Consider the following 26,802-nt stretch of genomic DNA (forward strand, 5'->3'; position numbering starts at 1 on the left):
CGTGTAATTTATTCTATACGTAATCAAACACAAAAAGACAATTCTGAAGAAACAAGGGATCTTAAATTTCACATTGCCCCCTTAACCAATGCTATTTTCATTATGGCACTTAATTAATCATTAAGGTGATCTTGAAGCTACTCACTAAATTTTTCCACATCAATATGGCACACCCATCTTCACCGACCCACACAATTAATTAGGTTCTCATGTTTTCTAGTTTCTTTCTCAAAGTGTTCAGCTTCTTTTAACTGTAGTCTAGGGTCTCTTTATGGCCTCGAGCAATCACCAAGTCTTACATAGGACTTGATTTGTTTATGTCATTGTCGAATATAATAACCAAAAAACCAAACCCAAACCAAATTAACCAAAATAATGTTGTGTGATTTCTAACTATCAATAACACTAATATAGTTTTAAGTTTCAACGACATACAAGATATAGAATCACGTTTGGTGGTATTTTGTATCCAACGAGGGCACAATATGAAGGAATGAAGCTCATAAAAAGTAAAAACACATCATTCTACTTACAAGTTCAGCAGGGTTATCATTACATTAAAACACTTTCTCCCTGGTTTTTTTCAATACCATAAATTTTTCTCACAAACCAAATTTTAATTATACAATAAAACAAAAACACAACCAATATATATAATATGTATCCATCCAACTTCATATCTTCAAGAAAGAAGTTTGTTAAATTGAACTTACTCACTGTACAATAAAACCCTAAAATTCATTCCATCCATCCATCCATCCAACCTTTTCATTCATCATCATCTAACTCTACAATCTGTGCCCGCCGTCTTTCCGCCGCCTTCTTCCTCACGAAAAACCCCCACCTCATCGCCGCCTTAATCTTCAACCACCCAACCACCGCCTTCCCAGGGCGGCTCCGATCCTCATCAAAGAAATTCGGCGCCGGAGATGGGAGATACGCCGGAAAAGAAAACCCATCTTCCGCCACATTCCCACCACCACCACCGCCGCCGCCACCCATGCTGAACAGCTGAAGAAGGTGCTGCATGTCTTCATTTTCAAGCATTTCATGACTTCTCATCCGTATCTCCTCCTCCGACATAAAGTCACCTCCACCATGACCGCCACTTCCGCCGCCAATCCGGTTGTGGGACCAGTCATCAAAGGGGTTCATGGCCGGGAAAGATGAGGAGGGTTGTGGTGGGCCCAGGGCTAGCCCGGCTGACCGGCTATCGTACCCGTTGGTTTGCAGAGGGTTAGGGTTGCTGATGTGGCGATTGTTTGTAGTGAAATTCATGTCGTATTGATTGTGTGGGAGTTGTTGTTGTTGTTGGGTTTGGTACACCGTGTCAAGATTTTCATTATAACCTGAATTTATTTAAAAAGATTAATGTCATAATAAATATGCATTTGACCCATAAAAAGAATAAGTACATTTTTTTTACCTCCTAAAAGAAGATTAGAATCAACTGAGGTTGAATCTGAGGAACCCATGAGAGGGACACGTGGAGGCATTAGCTGATTATTTGAAGATCTTGGATACTCTATGGACCCCAATGAATATTCATTCCTTGATACATTTGACCTTTTTGACTGCTTAAAGCTCACAAGTGACTTCCCATCATACTCCACAACTTGGCTCCAATTATCGTACGCTTTCTTAACCAATGTATCCACATACACCTAAAAAGAGAAAAAATTACAGCATTGTATTTTTTTTAATTATAAAGAAAAATATGTAAACATAATGATACCTTTTGGCTATCTGAAAGAGAATCAACTTGTTGAAATTGGTCATTAGCAATAAGGCCACTCAGCTCATAAATATTGTTGAAAACAACACCAACGTTTCTTGAATCATCATGATAATATACATAAAGCTTCCCACTCAACACGCATGTTTTTGAATGCTCAACAAGAGCCTCCCACATCTTATTTGACATCCCACTTCCAAGAATCTAAAGAAAATAAATTATTCATTGAAATCACAATATAATAATGCAATAAAAAATAATAATAACAAATACTTACATTGCGTAGTTTTTGGGCATCTCTAACAACAAGGCGAAGGAAATCTTCAACTGTAAAGATCCCTGCATTATTTAACCTCTTGTGGAATGATCCATCTTTCCCAATTTTCTCTAATCTCCATACCTCATCATTTAATGCAGGTGGATAGTGTTTCTTGTACACTATCAATGAGAAGAATGTTAAAAAGACTATAGAATTAAGAACAGGTTAAAAATTAAAAGATTTAAAAAAGAATAAGGCAACATACATTCGCCTCTATGGTCTTTAACAGTAAAAGCTTCAGTCTTTGCTTCACGTACACGAATCCCTTCACAAAAACCAGAAGCCACCTTCAAACCAAGTCTAAATTTCCTGCTTCTAATCCAACTTGAATTATCCGTAAAAGTCAACTCCCCTAAAGTTCCAACACCTTCTTTAAGCACCACCTGCAAATCTCCAGTCAACAATGGTCTTTTTCCTTCACGTTCTTTCACAACATGGCTATCAAACTCTTCTTGAGTCCAACCTTCATCATCTTCATTGTTGAAATCGCCTTCTAGAACAACAACGTCTAGTTTAATTGACGATTCTGCCCCTGATGTCACAACATGTCCGGTGTTGGCATCGATTAAGACTATGTGAATTGCAGCACCCTGTTCCCCTTCAACTTTGCCTCCAGTGAAGAGGGGTAAAGACATTCTTGACTTGAAGTGAAGTTGTAGGTTTCTACCATCTGGTCCTTCTAAACGCTTTGGGGAAGAAGGTCTGAAAAGAGTAAGTTGGTTTTTACTCTAAAAAGGGTAAAATTGTAATTTATTTGTGAAATTGTGTAGAAAAGTATTGTGATAACAAACCTTCCATTACTTAGTCGAGCAGGGCCTAGCTTTGCTAAAGCTCGCTCCACTTCTTCACTAACCTGTTCAATGTCATGTGAAAGACATGTTAATGTTAGTCATCATTTGCATTGACTTTTTTTATTTGACTTGTGACAAGAGTCAACAGAAGTCAAATATTTAAAAATGGAAATAAAAAAGGGGACAACTTACAACTCTGCGAAGAATAGGTTCCAAGGATGAGCAAAGTTTTTGGAGGCTATCCACCTTCAAAGCTTCCACAATAACACTGCATATACAATTATATATCCATCAAAAGTGGAATTCCTAAAGTTCTCCATAATAAGCACTTATGGAAATCCAAGAAGCAGATATTTAGAATATTGCATTATTTTGATATGTTCTTCATCAAAAGTGGAATTCCATTTAACATACCATGTTTTTATTCATAAATTTTGTTCCACAGTAGACTCTCTCTAGTCTCTATTATTGACACAAGATAGAAAAGTTTGTGCTTCTGCAAACTCATATCAACTATACATACATGGTAATCTCCTACAATTGGAAGTGATACACCATAAAGGGGAGGGTACCACTGTAAGAGGAAATAGAGAATAACTAAAGTAGAAAAAAATTATAGCATCCAACAGAAAAGTATACTAGAACCAACATATCTTTACCAATACCCCATAAATACACGTTATCCAACAAAAGCAATACACAACTTAACTATATCATCATCGACATGTTAAATCAAAGCAACGAACATGATATTATACTCAACACACTTACTTTTACATGCCAATTGCCTTAATTGCAAATTAGATCTCAACCCTACGCCATAACAAAAGGAAAACAAACTTCATTCCATACCTAGCTAAAGCCGGACGCTTCCGCTCCGGTTGCTGCTGCTCGTCTTCACCACCCTCCAAACCCCGCTTCCCTCTCTCCCTAATCGAATTCTTCCTCTCCATATTCCTCGTCTGCATTTCCTCCCAGTTTTTCAAAACCACAACACAATCTACAAAGCTGAAAACAGTAAATCAGAAAAAAACGAAACCCTAGAAATCGTCTTTCACGTCAAAGTACGAAAACCCCTAAATTCAAGTTAAATAGATGCGTATGTCATAAAATTCCGCATGATGATCGACAATCAGCGACATGTATTTATAGGTGTACCTAAATTAATGCAAACATACCTGTGAGATTTCGAAGTCACGTAGTTATTCTCTCTACTTTCTCTCACTAAAACACACAGTGACTACGGGTGTAGAAGAGTCTACCCTGACGACTAGCGAGTGTCGTAAGCTGTAATGCTTTCTTTCTTGAGATCTTTTGGTTGTGTGGGATTTTTAGCCGTTGGATCTGCGAGATGATCCGTACAATGCCACGTCAGATGTAGTGACTTTCGGCTCGGCTAGAAGCCAAATTTGGGATTCCGTGCCATATCACGGTGCTTCCCTCCCGTTCCCTATAAAATGTCCGGCCAAATTTGAGACTATTCAAATTCGTGTATAATATAGAAGTTGGTTATAAAATCCCAATTATTTGTTTATTTGTCAAAGTTATTTTTTTACAAAAAAAACATTTAATAGAATCACGTAGAAGTTAAGGTTAAAGGATATGAAGCTTGGAAGAGGCTGCACCACCACGGTTTAGGTGGTGCGGTTTCGGACTGAAGGGAGGCTACATTGTCTCCTCTTTTTTCACCTCATTGGTCAAAATATTCTTTTTTTTTTTTTTGTTAAAACACTCCTCTCCCAAGTCCCAACTAGGGATGAGATTTAGAACAGGAAAAACGGATCGGAACCAGAATCGGACCGGAACCGGAACCATTATAACTGGAATATGTAGAACCGGTCCAGGTCCCGGGTCTAAAGAATGGATTTATTCGGGTTCCGGGTAATCTGGGTTTCGGGTCCTTCGGGTCCGGGTAAAAACCGGGTTTAAGAATCAGAACCGTGTTAGGAACCGAAACAGGTTTTAGGGGCCGGAACCGATTTTTATGAAAAGTTTAAAACATAAATATCTAATTCGTTTGAAGTCGGATTGACATTATGTTTTTTCCAGAGTGTAGTTTATAGATTGTAAATGATTTTAGACTATACTTTTGTCATTTTTGAGTTAATATTCATTGATTTACAGTCCCCCAAAGTCGGGATATCAAAGTTGTGAATTTTTTGTTTATCAGTTTTATTTTTTATATTTTGTGAAATTTTAAAAATGCATATCTAATTCGTTTGAAGCCGAATTGTTATGAGGTTTTTTTTTTGCAACGTGTAGTTTAGAGTTTGTAAATGATTTTAGACTATAATTTTGTCATTTTCGGTTTCATATTCATTGACTTACAGTCCCCCAAATTCAGGATATCAATGTTGTGAATTTTCTGTTTTTCAGCTTTATTTTTATGTTTTGTGCAATTTTAAAAATGCATATCTAATTCGTTTGAAGTCCAATTATCATGAGGTTTTTTTCAAAGTGTAGTTTAGAGTTTTTACATGATTTTAGACTATAATTGTGTCATTTTTGGTTTCATATTCATTGACTTGCAGTCCCCCAAAGTCGTGATATCAATGCTGTGAATTTTCTGTTTATCAGCTTTATTTTTATATTTTGTGAAATTTTAAAAATGCATATCTAATTCGTTTGAAGTCGGATTGTCATGTGGTTTTTTGCAACATGTAGTTTAGAGTTTGTAAATGATTTTGGACTATAATTTTGTCATTTTCGGTTTAATATTCAATGACTTACAGTCCCCCAAATTTGGAATATCAAAGTTGAAAATTTTCCAAGTTCAACCACCAAGGGCATGTTTGGCACGGAGCTTTTGGAAACGTTTGTGAGCTTCTAGCTTTTAGCTTTTGACAAAACGCTCTAGTTTAAACAAAAAGCTTCGTTTAGCTGTACGAGCGTTTAGCTTTTAGTTTAAACCAAACGCTCCAAATCTAAAAGCTACTTCATGTAGCGTTTAACAAAACGCTACTGAGCTTTTGAAATCAATTTTCATAATTACCCTTAAAAATATATTTATATATTTATTTATTTTTAATCAATTGCCCTTTTATGTAATTTTATATATTTCAAAAGCTTCCAGCTACTTTTGCCAAACACTCATATAACAAATAAAAGCTACAACTTCCCGCTACCAGCTACTCGCTACCTGCTTCCTGCTAACAGCTACTTTTGCCAAACACGCCCTAAGTAATTGCCAAAAAATTCTGGATTTTCCGGGTTTTCCGGTTCTAGACCCACATTACCCGGTTCCACCCGACCCACTTTAATGTTTCCGGGTTTTCCCGTTCTAGACCCACTTTACCCGGAACCGAACCGGAACTGGTTCCTATATACCGGTCCGGTTTCCGATCCTACAAAAATCTCGTAAAAACTATTCATGGGTTTTCCGGGTCCGGGTCTACCGGTCCGGGTTTGGACCCACTTTCATCCCTAGTCCCAACGGTTATAATTAGATAAAAAAAAATATTTTTTCCTTTTTTTTATTTTAACGTCTATCAAAGTTTATTCGTTTGGTTTGATTTATAGTTACATTAATTACGCTTAATTCATAACATATATATATATATATATATATATATATATATATATATATATATATATATATATATATGTTATGAATTAAGCGTAATTAATGTAACTATAAATCAAACCAAACGAATAAACTTTGATAAGAACTTTAATTGAGAAAAAGAATATTTAGAGAGAATATGAAAGTTATATCTCTTATAACTTTTTGGTGTGTTTCATTCTTTACAATGGAGGGGTATTTATACTACAAATTTTACTAACATATAATTGTAACTAGTTAGAAATGTTGACAAATTTACCATGCACCAATTATTATGCCATCCACCAATTATTTACAACACCACCAATTATTTACAACACTCCCCCTTGGATGACAACATTTTAGCATTCAACTTTGACGTACTGCCTCATTAAAAACCTTGCTAAAGAAAACCCAGTGGGAAAAAAACTTTAGCGAAGGGAAAAAGAGTGCAGTGTATAGTTGACTCCCCCTTATTTAGACATCTGTCACATTATATTCTATGCACATGTCGCATTCTGATGCCATGGACATGTTTCCTGAAGATTGCAGTAGGAAGTGCCTTCGTAAAAAGGTCTGTTGCATTGTTACTGGATTGAACATATTTGATTTCAACTTGATGGTTCTTTATAAGCTCTTCAGTGTACTCAAAAAACTTTGGAGGTATATGTTTTGTCCTGTCACTCTTGATATATCCCTCTTTCATTTGAGTGACACATGCTGAGTTATCTTCATAAATTAAAGTTGGACATATATCTTTTTCAAGTCCACATGAAGTTAAAACTAGTTGTGTCATCGATCTTAACCATGTACATTCTCTACTAGCTTCATTTAGTGCAATTACTTCAGCATGATTTGAGGATGTGGCAACAAGTGTTTGCTTTTGAGAACGCCAGGAAATTGCAGTACCTCCATTCATGAATACATATCCAGTTTGAGATCTAGCTTTATGAGGATCAGACAAATAACCTGCATCTGCATAACCAATCAAGCCTTGTTTTGAATTGTTAGGGTAAAATAACCCTAAATCACTAGTTCCTCGAAGGTATCGAAAAATATGTTTGATTCCATTCCACTGTCTTTTTGTTGGGGCTGAACTAAATCTTGCTAGCAAGTTTACAGCGAAAGAAATGTCAGGTCTAGTACAATTGGTAAGATACATAAGAGCTCCAATTGCATTTAGATATGGTACTTCTGAACCAAGGACTTCTTCATTTTCTTCGCATGGACGAAATGGATCCTTGTCAATATTTAATGATCTAACAATCATTGGAGTGCTTAAAGGATTTGCCTTTTCCATATTGAAACGTTTCAAGACTCTTTTTGTGTAATTTGATTGATGCACAAGTATTCCGTTAGGCATATGCTCAATCTGTAAACCAAGACAATATTTGGTTTTTCCAAGATCTTTCATTTCCAATTCTTTCTTTAAAAGTTCAATCACTTCAAGGATTTCTTTATTCGTTCCAATGATGTTTAGATCATCAACATAGACTGCTATGATCACATATCCAGATGTTGTTTTCTTAATAAATACACATGGACAAATAGTGTTATTTTTATAACCTTTACTTGTCAAATAATCGCTTAAACGATTATACCACATGCGCCCAGATTGCTTTAAACCATACAAAGATCTTTGTAATTTTATAGAATACATTTCTTTGGGTTTTGCACTTAACGCTTCAGGCATTTTAAATCCTTCAGGGATTTTCATATAGATATCACTATCAAGTGATCCATACAAGTAAGCTGTAACAACATCCATAAGACGCATCTCTAAATTTTTAGATACTGCCAAGCTGATTAAATATCTGAAAATGGTTGCATCCATTACCGGTGAATAAGTTTCTTCATAATCAATTCCAGGTCTTTGAGAGAAACCTTGAGCAACAAGCCTGGCCTTGTATCTTACAATTTCGTCTTTCTCATTTCTTTTTCGTACGAAGATCCATCTATATCCTAATGGTTTCACAACTTCAGGTGTGAGGATAATGTTCCCAAAAACCTTTCTCTTGTTAAGAGAATTTAATTTAACTTGCATAGCTTCCTTCCATTTAGCCCAATCATTTCTTCTTTGACATTCAATGATAGACTGTGGTTCGGGATCATCATTCATAATATCACATGCAACTGAATAAGAAAATATTGCACCTATATTGTCAGTTTCTTTTTGGTCACATATTCTATTTGTCTGACCATAATTTAATGCATCATCCTCCTTTCCTGGGGGAATTTGAATAATTCGTGTTTCTCCAGGAACACTTTCATCGTGATCTAGTGCATTTTCTGCTCCTCTTCTTTTTCGTAGGTTCTTATCCTTAGAACCAAATGGCCTTCCACGCTTCAGGCGTGTTTTAGACTCTTGAGTGACTTTATCATCAGATTGTCCATGTGGAATGTCAATTCGAGCTGGAACATTGATAGCTGGTATATATGATTTAGTCACCCTTTTTGTGTCAGTAAATGCATCAGGTAATTGATTTGCCATTTCTTGGAAATGCATTATCTTTTGAACTTCCATGTCACATTGCTTTGTGCGAGGGTCAAGATATGATAAAGTAGGCTCATGCCATGACACATCCTTTTCCATAATCTTCTTTTCTCCACCTAATGATGGGAAATTTGCCTCATCAAATTGACAATCTGCTAGGCGTGCTGTGAAAACATCACCTGTTAATGGTTCAAGATATCTTATAATAGAGACTGACTCATAACCAACATATATTCCCAACCTTCTTTGAGGACCCATTTTTGTCCGTTGAGGTGGTGCAATAGGGACATATACTGCACAACCAAAAATTCTCAAATGGGATATATTTGGCTCTTGACCGAAAGCAAGTTGTAGTGGAGAATATACATGATATGAACTTGGTCTCATGCGTATCAATGATCCAGCATGTAAGATTGCATGGCCCCAAACAGAAACAGGAAGTTTGGTCCTCATTATCAATGGTCTAGCTATTAGTTGAAGACGTTTAATCAGTGATTCAGCTAAACCATTTTGTGTGTGTACATGCGCAACTGGATGCTCAACAACAATTCCTACAGACATACAATAATCATTAAATTCTTGTGAAGTAAATTCACCAGCATTATCAAGTCTCACTCTTTTGATAATATAATCAGGGAAATGTGCCCTTAATTTAATAATTTGGGCAAGAAACTTTGCAAATGCCATATTACGAGTTGATAATAGGCAAACATGAGACCATTTGCTGGATGCATCTATTAAGACCATAAAGTATCTAAATGGTCCAGATGGTGGGTGAAACGGTCCTCATATATCACCTTGAATTCTTTCTAGAAATCTAGGTGACTCCCTTTCAACTTTCATTGGAGAATGTTTTATAATTAACTTTCCAAGGGAACAAGATGCACATGGTTTTATGCTATTGGATTGAGGAAACTTTTGGTCCTTCAATGGATGCTCGTGTGTATTCTCAATTATCCTTCGCATCATTGTTAATCCTGGGTGGCCCAACCTATCATGCCATAAACTGAATGTCCCAGGATCACAATGTTTTCCTTCTACTACCATATTTGATTCAATCATATGTATATATGTATAATGCAGACCAGAATTAAGTGTTGGTAGTTTTTCAAGCACATGGTTTTTGTCTATAATATACATATATTTCTTATTTTCAATGGTCACAGTTTTTGTGTCATAACCTTTGAAATATATGTCATTGAAACTTAATAAGTTTCTATTAGACTTTGGAGAAAATAAGGCATTTTCTATACAAAAGCTTGTACCATTTGGTAATATAAAATGGGCTTTCCCGGTTCCCTCTATCAAGTCTGCAGGACCTGATATTGTATGTATGACTGTTTTTGTTGCTACTAATTCTGAAAAATATTTCTTTGATTTCAGAATAGTATGTGTACTACCACTATCTGCTATACAAAGATCTCCAATCTTTTCTTGGTGTTGTGCTCCAGTTGGACTCATATTAAACTTCACATATAAAAGGAATAATAAGTGAATAAACATAATCATAATTATTATTAAAAAGAAAGCTCATTTATTGTAGGAAAGACATTACATGAAAAACAAACGAAGGAAAAAACAGTTTTACTAGAACAATAATAGATTTTTTTTTTAGTTTATGTCTTCCATGTCATCACAGAAATCAGCAACATTTAACGGAGTGAATTCAACATTATCATTGAGGTTTGCTTCTTTTCCTTTTCCTTTAATGGACTCTTGATAAAGTTGACAAAGATGTGCAGGTGTGCGACAGGTCCTTGACCAATGGCCTGTGCTACCACATCTATAACATGAACCATCATATTTTTGTGATGTCCCAGTGTCATGCCTTGCCACTTTGGCCTTATCTTGTGTGTGGACATTGTTTCTTTGTGAATATTGGTAATTATTTCTTTTCTGGCCACGACCACGATTATTACCTTGTCCACGACCAGAATTATGGTTCTGATTATGGCTTTGGTTTCGATTAAAATAGTCACGGCCTCGCCCTCGACCACGACCTCGCCCTCGTCCACGCGTATTGTTTCGATGACCATCAATATTTGTAGCATTTGCTTCAGGAAGTGCTACTAATCCCGTTGGACGAGATTCATGGTTTTTCATTAAGAGTTCATTGTTTTGATCTGCAACGAGCAGGCATGCATTCAGTTCAGAATATCTTGTGAACTTTTGCATCCGATATTGTTGCATCAAAGTAATGTTTGTTGCATGAAATGTTGAGTAAGTTTTCTCCAACATATCTTCATCAGTAACCTTTTGTCCACAATACTTGAGTTGTGAACATATTCTGAACAAAGCTGAGTTGTATTAATTTACTTTCTTGAAGTCTTGAAACCTTAGTGTTCTCCATTCATCTCTAGCATTTGGAAGTATAACTTCCTTTTGATGATCAAATCTTTCTTTCAAAAGATTCCAGAGAATACTTGGATCAGTAACATCAAGATATTCAAATCTCAACATTTCATCAATATGCTTACAAAGGAAAACTTGTGGTTTTGCTTTGTCTTGTGTCAAGCAATTATTAAATTCATATATAGTATTTGAGATACCCATGGATTCAAGATGCATTTTTACATCTATCATCCATGGCACATAGTTTTCCCACTAACTTCAAGTGATGCAAACTCGAGCTTTGCAATGTTGGACATAATGTAACTATAAATTTTAAACAAAATAACAATTAAAATTAAAATCCATTTATTTCAATAAATATTACACAAAAAAGAAGCGGTAAAGCTAACATTGCATACAAGCCTAAAAGTAGATGAAATTCCATATTATCTTCGATGTTAAGGATTGGGATGAAAAGTAACATGACTATTATAGTCATGATTATCACAAAAGGATAAATCATCTTGAAGCTTGATTTCTTGAAATTGATTTATTTGATAGAAGAGAGAAATATTTGTTGTGGGTAAAATAAGCAGGGTAAATATGTTATATTTATGGTAAAAAAAATATAGCCGTTGTTTTTGCTGTTTATAACCGTTGCATATATATTCCCGTTGCGTATATATGTATATGTATTTTATAAATCATATAATAAGACTTATAACTAATACATAACTTTACTAATTAGAAACATAAATAAATATTAGTAAATGTTTAAATAAAATTATTAAGAGTATCTAAAATATAAATAAACATTGACATGTATAAATAAATATAATTTAAATGTTAGTATGCACAAATAAAAGTTAGTAGCATAATATAAATGTTAGTATGCATAAATAAAAGTTAGTTGCATAATGTAAATGTTAGTTTGCATAAATAAAAATTAGTTGCATAATGTAAATGTTAGTATAAAAATTAGAATACATAAAGAAATGTTAGTATAAGAAATAAAAATTGTTAGTAGTCCATAATGTCCATAATGTATAAGTTTCATTAATTCATTAGTATTATTATTATTTTAACATGATTGAAGTTTTTATAATTAATAGTGTTTTTAATAAGTAATACATACCTTGATTAAGATAGATGTGATTTTCCACTTGTTTAATAACCTTGATTAGAGCTTTCGTGCTGATAACGTGTTATGAATTAAGCGTAATTAATGTAACTATAAATCAAACCAAAGTAATAAACTTTGATAAGAACTTTAATTGAGAAGAAAGAATATTTAGAGAGAATATGAAAGTTATATCTCTTATAACTTTTTGGTGTGTTTCATTCTTTACAATGGAGGGGTATTTATACTACAAATTTTACTAACATATAATTGTAACTAGTTAGAAATGTTGACAAATTTACCATGCACCAATTATTATGTCATCCACCAATTATTTACAACACCACCAATTATTTACAACAATATATATATATATATATATATATATATATATATATATATATATATATATATATATATATATATATATATATATATATATATAGGGAAGGTTATTTGGAAAACAAAAAAACCCTAAAAATCATAAAAATGCATAAAAAAATATTTAGAGATCACAATTTTTTTTTTGACTTTATAGGTACTAAAATCGCGACTTTATTAACAAATTCGCTGAAAAAAAATTTTAAAAATCGATTTTTTTTTCAAAATAATTTTCAACGAATTTTTTAATAAAGTTGCGATTTTTGTACCTATAAAATAAAAAAAAAAGATTTGTGGTCTCTAAGTATTTTTATTATTTTTAGGGTTTCTTGTTTTCCATAAAACATAAACTTTATATATATATATATATATATATATATATATATATATATATATATATATATATATATATATATATATATGGGCGAGTCCAATTAACCTTAAAGTAGATCACTTGACCTACCTAATTTTAAGTTTTTTATTACTAATTATACATTAGTTTGTGACTTATCTAAATACTTTTTAGTGACCTACCTAATAAGGCTAGAGGGAGCCATACGACACACACCGCACTATTATAGTGTCATGTAATCTCCCCATCATTTTTTCTTTCACCCCACAAAACCGATGAGTGTTATACTTTACCACACACAACACAAACACACACTCCATCGGTCAAATTCAAGGAAAAGTGGTGCAGTAAGAGCTTGGTGTGCGGTAAGCGGCTCGACTGCGATAAAGGGGGGTTAGAGTTGTGTTCGCCACATACTGTTGCGCCAAATCAACAACCGCAGTGTCCGGTAGAGGGTGCACTTACTTGCCTAAGAATTGAAAGCCCACACGTTTTATATTTCATTTATTCTTTAGCCCAAATATTGAATTTATTTGACCTACTGAATTTAAAATTAGATAAGAATAAAAGGAAAATGAAAAAGAATTACATAAAAAAAAAAAAAAAAAAACAATCGTCGGCGGTTTATTACTTTGGATTTATTTGATACTTTTGTGATACTTTTTTTTTTGACATAATTTGATATTTGGATTATCTTTGCAATTGATACTAGAGTTCTTCATTTTTTTTGAAATCAGCTTTATTTATTTATTTTTAGTTTTTTGTATTGAAACATAAACAAGAATGTCTTTGACCGTGATTTGTTTATTGTCGTTTGTTTCATAAATCAATATAAAAATGTCTTTGTCGGGTTTTATTTTTTAGAAAATAGATGAAAAAATAATAAAAGATAATAAGTAATATAATCATATAATATAATAGTTGATTTCAGTTCACTACCTATTAATCCAGCAAAACAACCAAATAAAAAATTTTATCGTGTAAATCTAAAAGATGAAATTATAAAAGTACTTGCAAAAAGGATTTTTAACAATTCAATTGGTAAAGATTTATATACGCAACAAAAAAAAAATATCAAATTTTAAGTAATAATTTTGTGGCATATATTGAAAAAGGTATTTGAGAAAGTATTATTAATGATACAATTGTTAAAATATATCAATATATAAGACCTCGTCGGGTATTATTGTAAAAACTTTAAATTTATTTTAGCTTATACTATCCGTACCGGAACCGCAACTAGTATTTTTTTATTTTCTTTCTATCGATTTTAATTAAATAGCGAACCACGTATTTTTACATTCTAGACTCGTCGATATATATATATATATATATATATATATATATATATATATATATATATATATATATATATATATATATATATATATATAGACCAAGCAAAACCAAAGAGCAAAGATGGCAGGCGAAATTCCGGCGACGTCGCGGGCAGCAGAAAAAAGTCTGGTGCGTCCAATGCAGCCGTAAGACGGAGGGCAAGTTTCCATCCAGGAAAAACACGCTTCAAATCGTACGTCAGTCTCACAGACACCATCCAGCTCCGCAGCTGAAACGGCGGCAACCTACATAGCCAGTCTATGACGTCCAACAGTTAACCCATTTCAGCAAGCAGCAATCGTAACCACAACTCCACAAATTGTCGCAACACAACAAATAGAGATACTTGTTTCTCAGCAACAATCGTTTCCACACAGTTCGGGCACCGGAACTTGGATCCCTCACAATATTCAACCGCAATCACAATATTCATCGATGATCTACTCACACGCCACCATAGAAGGCATGCCCCACGTGCCGCTGTCCATACAGCAACCACCGGTGTTCAACCCGTTCGTACAAAAGGCTCAAGGTCCAATCCCAGAAGTGTCTCAGCCGCAAGTCACAGGCGTGCAGACCTCGATCAACCAGGGATCCAGCTCCTACAAACCTGGCGTCCATTTCTCAGTAGCACCAGAATTCACCCCTTTCATGGCGACTGCTCAACCATTCAACCCGTCCGCACAACAGTACACGGGAGCAAACCCATACATAGTTCAGCCAACAGGGCAATACGTATTTCAACAATTTGTTGTTACTTTGACATCTAATTGGTTTTCATATTTTTCTTTCAGGATGTTTCTTAACTCCGTGAAAAGGTTGTGATTCCTCAGAAACGCAAATCAAACGACCCCATAAGAAGTCGTGATTTTGGTTTGTTTATTTTAGATGTTGATTTATTTCTTGATTTTATTAATAAGCTAGATTGAATATCCCAGTCATCTTGGTTTCAGTCAAAGAACCATTCATGAATTTTTTGTTTAATAGATAGTTTATGCGAAATTAGTTTTCAAAAAAAAAATAAAGTAATCTTTTTATCTAATTAAATTTTGATTTCAATTTGTCTGTATATTTGAAACTTCCATTTTTCGTTCCGGTTCATGGATGGAATTGTCCATGGAGATCTAAAACCACAAAATCTCCCTACTTTCTTGAAATGAGGGCAATTGAACATTGAAGATTGCAATTCCCGTGTGCGTTAAGAGCGTTGTTTGTGAGGTGTATTCAAACTATGTTTCATCCAACCAAATAATCGTTATATATGTTACATTAGAATGCGACTATTTGTGGTTTAGTTTCTTTACCCTCAAAGTTAACATTTGCCTTCATTTTTCTGTGTATTGATCAGGTCACATATGAAGTCTTCAAAGAAAGTGCAACAAAAGTTCAAAAAGAAGACAATCTTACCATAGAAGGGTTTTATCCTTTTCTATTAACTTTTTTTCTTTTCATTCTATTCATGAGCTGTGAACTCCCTTATATCCATTTCATGATGTATTTGTCCCTCTTTGTGGTTATGTAGTTGAGCATAAAGCTATTGCTGACAAGTGATATGATACCAACAATTCTAACTCCCAAGTCCTCTACAAAGGTTCTGATTCCAGCTAAAACAAAAGGAACCACAATCAATGATATAGGCTGCCGAAAATGGCAGTTCACAAGTAGATGTTAACAAGTTTCTTGAAAAGGATGATGATTCCTATGGATTGAGCCCAAATGGTGATCTTCAATCTAAAATATTTTCTCAGACAGACTATCTCAGTCGAGAACATTGGAATGATGATTCTGATGATGAGAAAGTATCAGATAGCAAACAGGATGTGTTAATAGAGCGTATCCGTCATTCTTTAACAAACCAACATAAATCCTTTCTTTTTTATAGATCTAATGTGGCATTCTAATGGAGTATGTCAAAGCTTCTTTTGTACATTACCGAGATTATTTCTCCAGGTCATTAATTGGGCATGTTTCTATGCCTTTTTGTAGTCTAGATGCAATTGAACCAAGTAGGAAGACATCATTGCAACTTCGTCTTCTGGGGAATCTACTAAATACGTTTTTAACTTTGTGCAATTATCTATGTTTTAGAGGTTTTTCTACCTTTTTGAACCTAGCAATCTGTTTAAAGTTTAAACTTTATTATCTACAAGTTTTTTTTAATGACAGTTCGATTTGGGTTAAACACATAACAAATCTTTTATGATCTTATTCTTTCATTTGTTTTACCATCAGTTAGGATTTACATGGATATAACAGTCTTGTTATCTTTTACCATTTTATTTAATATGTTTTACATTTTTTTTGTAATATTTTATCTAAGATATAGAATGTAAAATAGTAGGGTTGTGCATGGGTCGGTTTTGGACCCCAACCCAACCCAACCCGTAAATGATCGGTTTCTGGTTTTCAGAACCCAATAGGATCGGTTTCTGGTCGGTTCAGTTTCTCGGTTTCTGATATCGGTTTGGGCGGTTTCTTGGGTTCAACCCATACACTTACGGTTTCTGGGTTTAAACCCATGGGTTTTGGGTTTGAACCCATTTTCCAGAAATGGAACAATTAGTTAAATAATTCAAAAAACACCTAATTGAAGTTAAATACTTCAAAAAACATGAGTTTTACAACCAAATTGTCTATTACAACCAAACACACAATCAAACTAAAACACAAAGTCTGAAATTGTCGATTAGACGATTACAACCAAACACACAATCAAACTAAAACATAAAGTCTTGAATAGTCAAATAGTCGATTACAACCAAAAGTCCAAAACACGCAAACACAAATCTTCAATCCACATCCATGTAAATCTCTTCACCAATTCCCAATCATCTACAAACCAAAAAAAATTAGTATTGATCAATGATTATTGAGTAATAAACTTGTGTAAAAGTATAAAATTATAATAATTGAGTTATAAACCTTTAAAATTCAAGTAAAATCCTCATCCATGCAACTCCCTTGACCACACCCCAATTCCTCTACAAACACAAAAGTACAAAACAATAGTATGTAATTAATTAATTATAAACATATATGACCACCATACTCTATCAAAATGTTGTCATACCCACGATACTCTATGACCACCACCCTTATTATCTGCAACTTCTTCATCAACATCAAGATCAACATCAACAGTTTGTGGAGCATCGACATCAACAGTTTGTGCATCTAGTTGAGACTTTTCCATCTACATAGAAAAAAAACAATCAACAATCCATATGTAAACCAAAAGATTTTAGGAAATAAGAAGCTTCAATTCAGCAAGATTTAAGCAATATTTATCAACATTTCACAGCAAGATTTATCAACATTTGACAGCAATATTTATCAACATTTCACGGCAAGATTTAAGCAATATTTCACTGCAAGATTTAAGCAATATTTCACATCAAGATTTATCAACATTCAACAGCAATATTTAAGCAAATTGACACAAAATAGGCACATTACACAAAACTAAGTGAGGAACGAAATCAGAGGTCACGAACCCAAATCAGGTTCACAGCAATATTTAAATGCTTGGAACGAGGTCACGAACCCAAATCAGAAAAAAAAAAAACGAAATCAGAGGCAAATTGACAAAAAAGAAATAGAAATCAGACACATTCTACACGAACACAACATTCACTCATTCAGAACATAAACACACAGAAATCAGAAAAAAAAAAAAACGAAATCAGCGACACATTGACACATTCTACATGAACACAACATTCAGAAATCAGAACATAAACACAGCAAGGGAAATCAGAAAATAAACACAACATTGAAATCAGAAATCAGTTGTAAACGAGGCACATTACACAAAACTAAGTGAGGAACGAACCGTATTTGACGATTCAGAGGCGTTGCAGGTCTCGTTGGTGGCGCCAGAGGTTTGGGGTTCCGTTACTGCGTTACAGGTCTCGTTGGTGGCGTCGGAGGCTCGGATGTGTGCGAGCGGCTGAGCGCCGGAGGACGGAGGACCTTCACTTCACTCTTCAGTCGTCTACTCGTCTTCAGTGGGATGCGCCGATGGGGAATGCGAGACTGCGAGTAGCCGAGTACCAAGTAGGGCAAAACGAAAACGGGAGTAAATTACCTAGGCTTCTTTTATTTATTTTTATTTTTTTAATATATATATATATATATATATATATATATATATATATATATATATATATATATATATATATATATATATATATATATATAATCAGTAAAAAGCATCGGGTTTGCGGGTTTACTGGGTCGGTTTCTCGGTTTTTAAAGAGGGGTCGGTTTCTCGGGTTGTTGGGTCGGTTTCTGGATGTAAAACCGAAACCGAACCCGAAAAGTCGGTTTTTACAAATTTAAAACCCACACCGTCGGTTTTGATTCGGTTTCGGTTTTTTCGGTTTCGGTTTCGTCGGTTTTTGTTGGTTTCTTGGTTCGGGTTTGCTCACCCCTATAAAATAGGGTTCATTGGTGCATAAACTGATAGGATAGTGAAAGCGGGTTCTTTTTTGCGATTAGCTTTAAAATTTGGTGTGATTAAATAAGTCAGGTTAGATCAACATTTTTACTTTCTATTTTTTGTATTTACTTTGAATTAATAGACAACTTAATGTTTTTACTTTTATTTTCAATACATATCACTAAAATTATTTTAAATATATATTATTTAAATAATAATCTTATACTGACTCATGTTACAGCTGTAGAGGAATTGAAGAGGATTAGAGGCACCATTGAGATTGCATGCCGATTCATGACTTGCCCCTCTTCTTGATACAACTTGTAAACTACTTCCATTTGTGTTATGAAACCTCTTTAAGGGTGAAATCTCTTTCTTTTAAAAGTACCATGTCCTGATAGCATTTCTGAAAGTACAATGATGTATTAGAAATGAATGAAAGTACGTTGTTGTTTTTTGCATATTTAGATGAACCGCGAGCCGGGCTAAGCACGACCTATAGGAATTTACTAGTATATACATATATATATATATATATATATATATATATATATATAAAACTTATTAACGTATAATGAATTATTTAGATTTTAAAATATGAAAGATTAAAATTGAAAACGATATATATCACGAGGGACTATAAGTGTAAAAATAATTAAATCATTGGTAAAAATGGTTTTGGGTGTGAATAACAACACCCGAGGAGGGACGCAATATCGCCACGTGTGATCCTGGCTGACACCCCACAGAATCATCATCACGGAAACAAAAATGGCGTTTTCGCTCCTCCTCTTCCTCTCCAATCACCATTAATTTTGATTTCACCCTCTCCCTCCTCTCTCTCTGTTTCTCTCTCTAACCGTATTCTCGTTTTTCATCGTTATCATTATCTTTGAGATTTTCGTAAATGCATATTACTCCGCATTAAAGGCACAAAATTCGGCTGCAAATTTTGTTTTCTTAACGATTTCGGTAGCTGGGGACAAAATTTCGAATTTTGTGATCGTCGATTTCTTATATCCGCTAATTACAGGTACTTCATTTTGATTCCTTCTTGTTGTTAATTTTCGATGTTGGATTCGCATGGTTAATCTTGGTAAAAATTAGGGATTGAATTGGATCGTACGTTGCGTTCTTGTTTATTCGGTTTAATTACTTCCGAGATTGAATAAACATTTTATTAAATTCTAAATGTTGTGTTTGTCAGGAGAGTCAAGAGCGTGAAACGAAATATCGGAGGCGATTGTGTTTCGTGAATGGTATGGAGTAATGTGCGATGGAACCATTAGGGTTTCGAAGGACTCATTAGTGCATTGAGGAAACAGAAGTCCAAATGGACAACCCTACTCCATTAACAGCCTCTCCGGGTTCAGTCCGGAACTGGAACGACGATACTCCTCGCGTGAAGATCTTATGTAGCTTTAATGGTGGCATACTACCACGCCCACAAGACGGAAAACTTAGGTACGTTGGTGGTGAAACACGGATTTTGAGTGTTCCCAGAGACATTACATTCGAAGAACTAATGTCAAGGATGAAAGATTTGTTTGAAGGGGCGACTGTTTTGAAATATAAACAGCCCGATGAAGATCTTGATGCTCTGGTTTCAGTAGTGAATGATGATGATGTGACAAATATGATGGAGGAATACGACAAGTTAGGTTCAGGGGATGGATTTACTAGGCTTAGGGTATTCTTGTTTTCAAATTCTGAACTTGATGATCCTTTACACTTTTTAGATACTGATGGGAGAGATAGTGAAAGGAGATATGTAGATGCTTTGAACAGTCTTCATGACTCCCCTGAGTATGGAAAACAACATATGAGTGAGTTTCAAGGAATGTCTCCCATGGATGACTCTCAGTTAACAGAATATTCCTTTAATCCGTTAAATTTAGATGGTGGTATTCATAATCCAAGAAACTATGACACACATATGCCACCAATTAACTTGCATCACCTTACAATCCCTCATATGGGTCCATTGCAACACCAACAGCCACTAAGCCCTGCATACTACTCCCCTAGACACTCTGGAAATGACTTTCCAACTTCTCCTTCATGTTCTTATTACCATAGTCCTTATGGTGAACCAGCAGCAGAAGATTACTACAGACAACATCATGTTAATCATCTTTCCCCAATTGATCACCAATCCCAATTACCAATCCCAAGCACCAACATGTTTGAAGGAAACAATGTTTTTGACCAATGTACCCCTCCATTTTCAAGAAACCAAACTCCGGAATTACCCAACACCGGAAACGGATTCCACCAATTCCCCCATCCGTATTACATTAGAGAACAAAATGAACCTAGAACTTTCTACAATGGGCCCACAGGGTATCCAGATAGTCATCCAATTCCATCACCTTATAATGTCCCACGTGATGATAGAACACATTACATTCGTCATAGACATGAATTTGGTAATGAAATGTTTCATGATCAAATTACTCTATATGGAAACTTTCCATATGCTTATGGACCTGAGAATCTTCAACATTCATCATCTAATAATGGACACGTACAAAATTCTTATTGGAGAGATGTTCAAAGCCCAATGCATGGGTCTCCATCAAATGAAACACCAATTTCACCACAACAACAAGAAAATGGTATTCCTAGGCTTCGAATTGAGGTGGAGCATCCGAATCCTTTGGTGGACCCCACTCATAAACTGACACGTTACAATGAGAGTGATGTATCTGATTATTACCCTGTACGCCCTTTGAAACTTATGCCAAATTCTTACAATCCTGAGGATCATAACATGGCTCCTGAACCTGTTATCCCTGTCCAATCTAATGATTCGGTTTTGGGGTTTGACCAATCACCAAGTTTCGTTGACCATAAATCACTTTCTTTGAACACCATGAATAGAAAAACAACACAAAACACCAATGACAACACTGAACCATTGATAAAGATAGATGGAAAAGATGGTTCTGAAAGTTTGAAGGAGTCAGAGCAAGTAATAACAAATTCCCCTGGAGTCAATGCTCCTGAAAAAGGGGAAGCTAAAGGTGAAGACTTGAATTTTGTTCCTCAATTTTTTGAATCTGTGAAAAAAGCTGCTTTAGAATGTGCTGAGGAGGTCAAAGGTGAAGTTGAAGAAGTTGTTGATTCTGTCCCTGAGAAAGTTGCTGAGGTGAAAGAGGAACCCACTCAAGAATTAGATGTTGTGGTGAGTAAATTTACTTATTTACCCCTCAACACGAGTTATTCTCAAATCCTTGTTATTTTGTAGGATGCACCTGAGGATTTGGAGTTGGACTCTGATACTGGGACTGAAAGCATTTCAAAGATTGAACCAACAAAAGCTGAGGAGGAAGCCATTGCTAGAGGATTGCAGGTTTGTTTACTTATTTACCCATCAACTTCGGTTTTTAAGAATGTGGGGAAATGAGTTTCATTACATTTAATATTTTACATTTTAGACCATAAAGAACGATGATTTGGAGGAGATACGCCAGCTAGGATCAGGTACATATGGAGCTGTTTATCATGGAAAGTGGAAGGGTTCTGATGTGGCAATTAAGAGAATTAAAGCCAGTTGCTTTGCTGGAAAACCATCAGAAAGGGAACGTATGGTATGCATATACATTCTTTTCCTCTTTCTTTCATGGGCATATTGGTCATTTGGCCTTTTATTTTTTATTGCAGATTGCTGATTTTTGGAAGGAGGCTTCAATGTTAAGTTCATTGCACCACCCAAATGTCGTCTCCTTTTATGGTATAGTTCGTGATGGGCCAGATGGGTCTTTGGCAACTGTAACAGAGTACATGATCAACGGATCTTTAAAGCAGTTTTTAAAGAAAAAGGACAGGTGTCATTATCATTTTCATCTAATATTTTATTTATTTATTTATTTTGAATGGTGTAAAAAACTATTTTATATACAGAACGATAGATCGGCGTAAAAGACTTATCATAGCCATGGATGCTGCTTTTGGAATGGAATATTTGCATGGAAAGAATATTGTACACTTCGACCTAAAGTGTGAAAATTTGCTAGTAAATATGAGAGATCCACATAGACCAATTTGCAAGGTATGTATTAAATTTGGGACATCGGTTAAGGGGCATATCAGTCATTTTGCATTTTATTTATTTTAGATTGGAGATCTTGGCCTATCGAAGGTAAAACAACAAACAATGGTGTCTGGAGGTGTTCGTGGAACTTTGCCTTGGATGGCACCTGAGCTTCTTAGTGGAAAAAGTCAAATGGTAACAGAAAAGGTATATTATAAATTTACGATAATACCCTCCATGACTATTCCTTTCTTTATATTGTAACATTGCCTTTTTTAAATGTAGATTGATGTTTATTCATTTGGGATTGTCATGTGGGAACTACTCACTGGAGATGAACCTTATACAAATATGCATTGTGCTTCCATTATTGGTATGTTCTTTGATTGATTTGTTTAATAAGAAAAAAAGTTTGAAAAGTTTGGTAATTGATGTGATAGGAGGAATTGTGAATGGAACATTACGTCCAACAATACCAACATGGTGTGATCCCGAATGGAAGTCATTAATGGAAAGATGTTGGTCTGCTGATCCACACGAAAGACCATCTTTTTTAGAAATTGCTCAAAAGTTGAGAACAATGGCTGCATCAATGAATGTCAAATAAATCATATCCATCTTTCATCCATAAAATCAATCAACCCTTCTTCACTTCTTTTATTCGTGCTGATGGGTTCAAAATGGAGACAAAAGTAAGTTTCCTTCACTTCTTATGTCAGCTAGCTAATGGGTCACTGTAATCTTGGACAATGTGGGCTAGCTCAGAGGTTGCTGGAAGAATAACTTTTTTTGCAGTGTTAAACATGTTGATTTCCAATTGCAGGTCGAGCTCATGAGGAAGAACTATTATTGTGTATAAGAAAACGTTATGAAAGTGTTGTCCTTTTTTTAGCGTGTGATAATATGTTTTTCTACTAGAAGTTGGGGTTTTGAGCTTTACTTTGAAATGATCATTAGATCATATTTGATAATCCGATTTTTTTAATTTGTTGGTTGGTTTAATTCAAAGTAGTTTTCGAGGTTGTTTGGTTCGTAAAATTGTTTTGGAAATCAACTTTTTTTATTATAAATATATATAATATATAATTGAAATTTCATTTTTAATTGCTTTTTGATATATATAGTAAGCGTATTTTGGTCTTTTAATAAGTAAAAGAAGAGTGAAATCAAATTTGTTCCATGTTCGCTAACAATGATAATATTTAACAAATATGGGGTTTGAATTTGAAGGTGATAACAAAAATGTTTTTATAATGTGGACTTGAATTCCGATTCCGTTGGAATTCATAAATTAAACATGTGTCAAGCATCGAGGTTTGAAACTATTGCACGAAACTTGGAAAGCATGAAATTATTTGATGTGTTTGAAGATGATGTTGGCTTTTGTTGTTGACTTTAATGATTTAAAAACTTGTCATCGATTTATGTCACAACATAAAAAGTATCTATCTTTAAAAAAAAAAGTATGATATCATAACCTTATAGTATACAAAAATTAATTAATATATGACATAGATAACGATTTATTTGTTTCGATGGTTATTGGCTTAGAAGACGAATCCAAAAGAGTCAATTACATGACCTCAAAACCTTCATACATTACCTGCTACACGCGGTTTGACTTTTCATTATAAGTCAAATATTTCAATATTTTACATATGAGTCACCTTAATCCAAATATTTATTTTATTTTACAAGACATTAGGTGAAAAACAACCAATAAAGTCCTAAGTACCTTTTAATTAACGGTAACTTTTTAGGATATTGTACCTAATATAAAAGTTTGTTTGATATGCTTCCTACTGAGTCTTATAAGTGGTTTGAGTCTGTCTTGGTCCGATTCAAATTGTTTGATACAATATTTAGAAGTTTCTGATTCGGTCTTTGACTCCTCTGAAATGTCTTTGACTCCTCTGAAATGTCTTTTACTCGGACAAGATTCTTACTCAATTAAACATTGACTCAATCAGATTTGACCCAATCAACAACTATCAAACAATATCTAAAGTTGTTTGTTTTAAAAAATAAAAAGCTAAGACCATGTAAATTTTCTTTTGATATTAATCACATTTTGTTTAAACCATTATTACTTTATTAAGATTCTATTTTTTTTTTCAATTTCAAATATATATGTATTTCATGTTAATAAATAAAGATTAATGGAAAGTTTAGTTTCTTGGATGCTTACAACAAATGGGTTTGTTAGAAGGATAGTGTTGACAATTTTATTTAGATATTTAGATATCATGGAGTAATAGTTTATTATAGTTTTCGAAGCAGAAATTCAAAATGTTCTAGATTGATAAAATTCTTTAATATTAGGGATGGATATGTCAACAACTGCGTCCATTTGTTGCATCCCTATAGAATTATTTAGGTAAATGGTGTTTGATTAAGTAATATAGCTCACTATAATTACTTATTTTATTACCTAATATATTAAGAATATATATAAAGGTCTAGTTCATTAATTATGTAACGAATAAAATCATGGACAATTTCTTGGTTTGTACTAAATTTAAACATTTTTTGTACAAAGAAAACGCAAGGCGTTTAATTAAGTTTCTTCAAGCCCTACAAAAATTGCAGACATTGTAATTACTTTGGTTTTAAGGGTGGACAATATATATGCAAATTTGGTAAGTGTAATTGGGTTAGTTGGTGTTGTAATTCTTTTAATATTTTGTAAATTTTCTTGTCATTTTTTCAAAATCTTGCCGGTTATGCGTTCTAAAAAAAATGTATAAAATTTAAACATATTTTAAAGATATATTTCATTGAATAAATAAGATATTAACAAAATAAAAGTAATTTTGAAAATGAGTGACGTAAAGATAGATGTAATAAATGAAAAGAATCTAATGTCACTTATTAGGATTCTATAATTTCTAAAGTTCAACAATTTTCTTCATAATTCATATTAATCCAATATACATAAAAAATAAATAAAATGGAATTTAATTTGAGACAAAAATAATATTTTATACTGTTTTATTGGTCAACCGTAGTGACGAAAGATGGACCTTTTTCTCCCCAAAGAAATGGACACGTTATTTCCAACAAACAAATTATTTATACAAGTTGACTCAACTTTATAAAATAAAATAGGACAAGATGTATAATTGGGTAATCATAACGATAATACTTTTAGAATTTGTTGCATTCACTAGTCGTTAAATGATATATACTAAAAAAATTATTTCGAAAGTTTTAAACAGATTAATAATTGAACACTTTGGTAAATCGAACACTTCTCTACAAGCATTTGAAAATATTGGCGAGTCTTGTTTCCTTTTATTAAACTTAGACATAGAAATGAGATTTTGGAAATCTAATAAATAATAATTTGCTTTTCATTTTGAATAATCATGAAAACACCTTACGTACTATTTTAGTTATATTTTAATTCGAATTAAATTATAAATAATTATCGACGAAGAGGATGGCTAGTCAACACTTTGTTTTGTTTTCTCCCCATCACTTTGTAGCCATTACCGTTTTAGTGGCGGCGTGCGGTGGTTATTAGTGGTTATCAACGACATCGAAGGCGAGGTTAATATGTATTTGCGTTATGGAGTGCAATGGAATTTCTAATTCGAATGTGGTGTTACACCTTAGGGTTTATGCAATATACGTATGTTCTATTTTGACTATTGTTGCCAGTTGATTTAAATCTTTTACTCAATTCCCAAGTTCAGTAGTATGTATAGGGCACCATTCAATCCAAGATGGTGGGGTTCGAGGCGACGTGACAAACCATGTCAAGAGGGAATGGGTGATGAAAAATAGTAAAACACTGCCAAAATAGGTGTCACGGAGGGGGATGGCAACACGTTACTAACGAGGATGATTTTTTAGAGATTATTAGTACTAGTACACGATCAAAAACTTTTAAGGTAACAACAAGATAAGTTATCATATTT

The 26,802-nt window shown here is 33.9% G+C and overlaps 2 protein-coding genes across 4 annotated transcripts; one reads left to right on the forward strand and one right to left on the reverse strand.

The window, feature by feature from the left end:
* Nucleotides 1-486: 486 nt before the first annotated feature.
* On the reverse strand, nucleotides 487-4,177 carry LOC145129851 (calmodulin-binding protein 60 D-like). 2 transcript variants are annotated; one of them, XM_079064666.1, is made up of 9 exons: nucleotides 4,024-4,177; nucleotides 3,698-3,853; nucleotides 3,038-3,113; nucleotides 2,846-2,907; nucleotides 2,260-2,756; nucleotides 2,013-2,173; nucleotides 1,736-1,939; nucleotides 1,427-1,664; nucleotides 487-1,349 (listed from the first exon to the last, which is right to left on the reverse strand). In XM_079064666.1, exons 2-9 carry the CDS (start codon nucleotides 3,811-3,813, stop codon nucleotides 769-771), a joined length of 1,935 nt encoding a protein of 644 aa, XP_078920792.1. In that variant the 5' UTR covers nucleotides 3,814-3,853; nucleotides 4,024-4,177; the 3' UTR covers nucleotides 487-768. The 2 variants fall into 2 exon arrangements, with proteins under 2 accessions (XP_078920792.1, XP_078920793.1); XM_079064667.1 differs by having other exon boundaries at nucleotides 3,698-3,845; nucleotides 4,024-4,152.
* Nucleotides 4,178-19,582: 15,405 nt separating this feature from the next.
* Nucleotides 19,583-23,826, forward strand: LOC145133568 (RAF-like serine/threonine-protein kinase 20). Of its 2 annotated transcripts, XR_013718625.1 has the most exons (10): nucleotides 19,583-19,876; nucleotides 20,051-22,030; nucleotides 22,094-22,198; nucleotides 22,284-22,436; nucleotides 22,510-22,673; nucleotides 22,750-22,897; nucleotides 22,964-23,086; nucleotides 23,165-23,252; nucleotides 23,320-23,571; nucleotides 23,703-23,826. XR_013718625.1 is itself a non-coding variant. In XM_079068499.1 (9 exons), exons 2-9 carry the CDS (start codon nucleotides 20,177-20,179, stop codon nucleotides 23,484-23,486), a joined length of 2,802 nt encoding a protein of 933 aa, XP_078924625.1. In that variant the 5' UTR covers nucleotides 19,583-19,876; nucleotides 20,051-20,176; the 3' UTR covers nucleotides 23,487-23,826. The 2 variants fall into 2 exon arrangements, 1 of the variants encoding a protein (XP_078924625.1); XM_079068499.1 differs by having other exon boundaries at nucleotides 23,320-23,826.
* The last annotated feature ends 2,976 nt before the right edge of the window (nucleotides 23,827-26,802 follow it).

Source organism: Lactuca virosa, chromosome 8 (genome assembly GCF_052849685.1).
Source record: "Lactuca virosa cultivar CGN04683 chromosome 8, Lactuca_virosa_CGN04683_v6, whole genome shotgun sequence".
NCBI classification, from domain to species: Eukaryota; Viridiplantae; Streptophyta; class Magnoliopsida; order Asterales; family Asteraceae; genus Lactuca; species Lactuca virosa.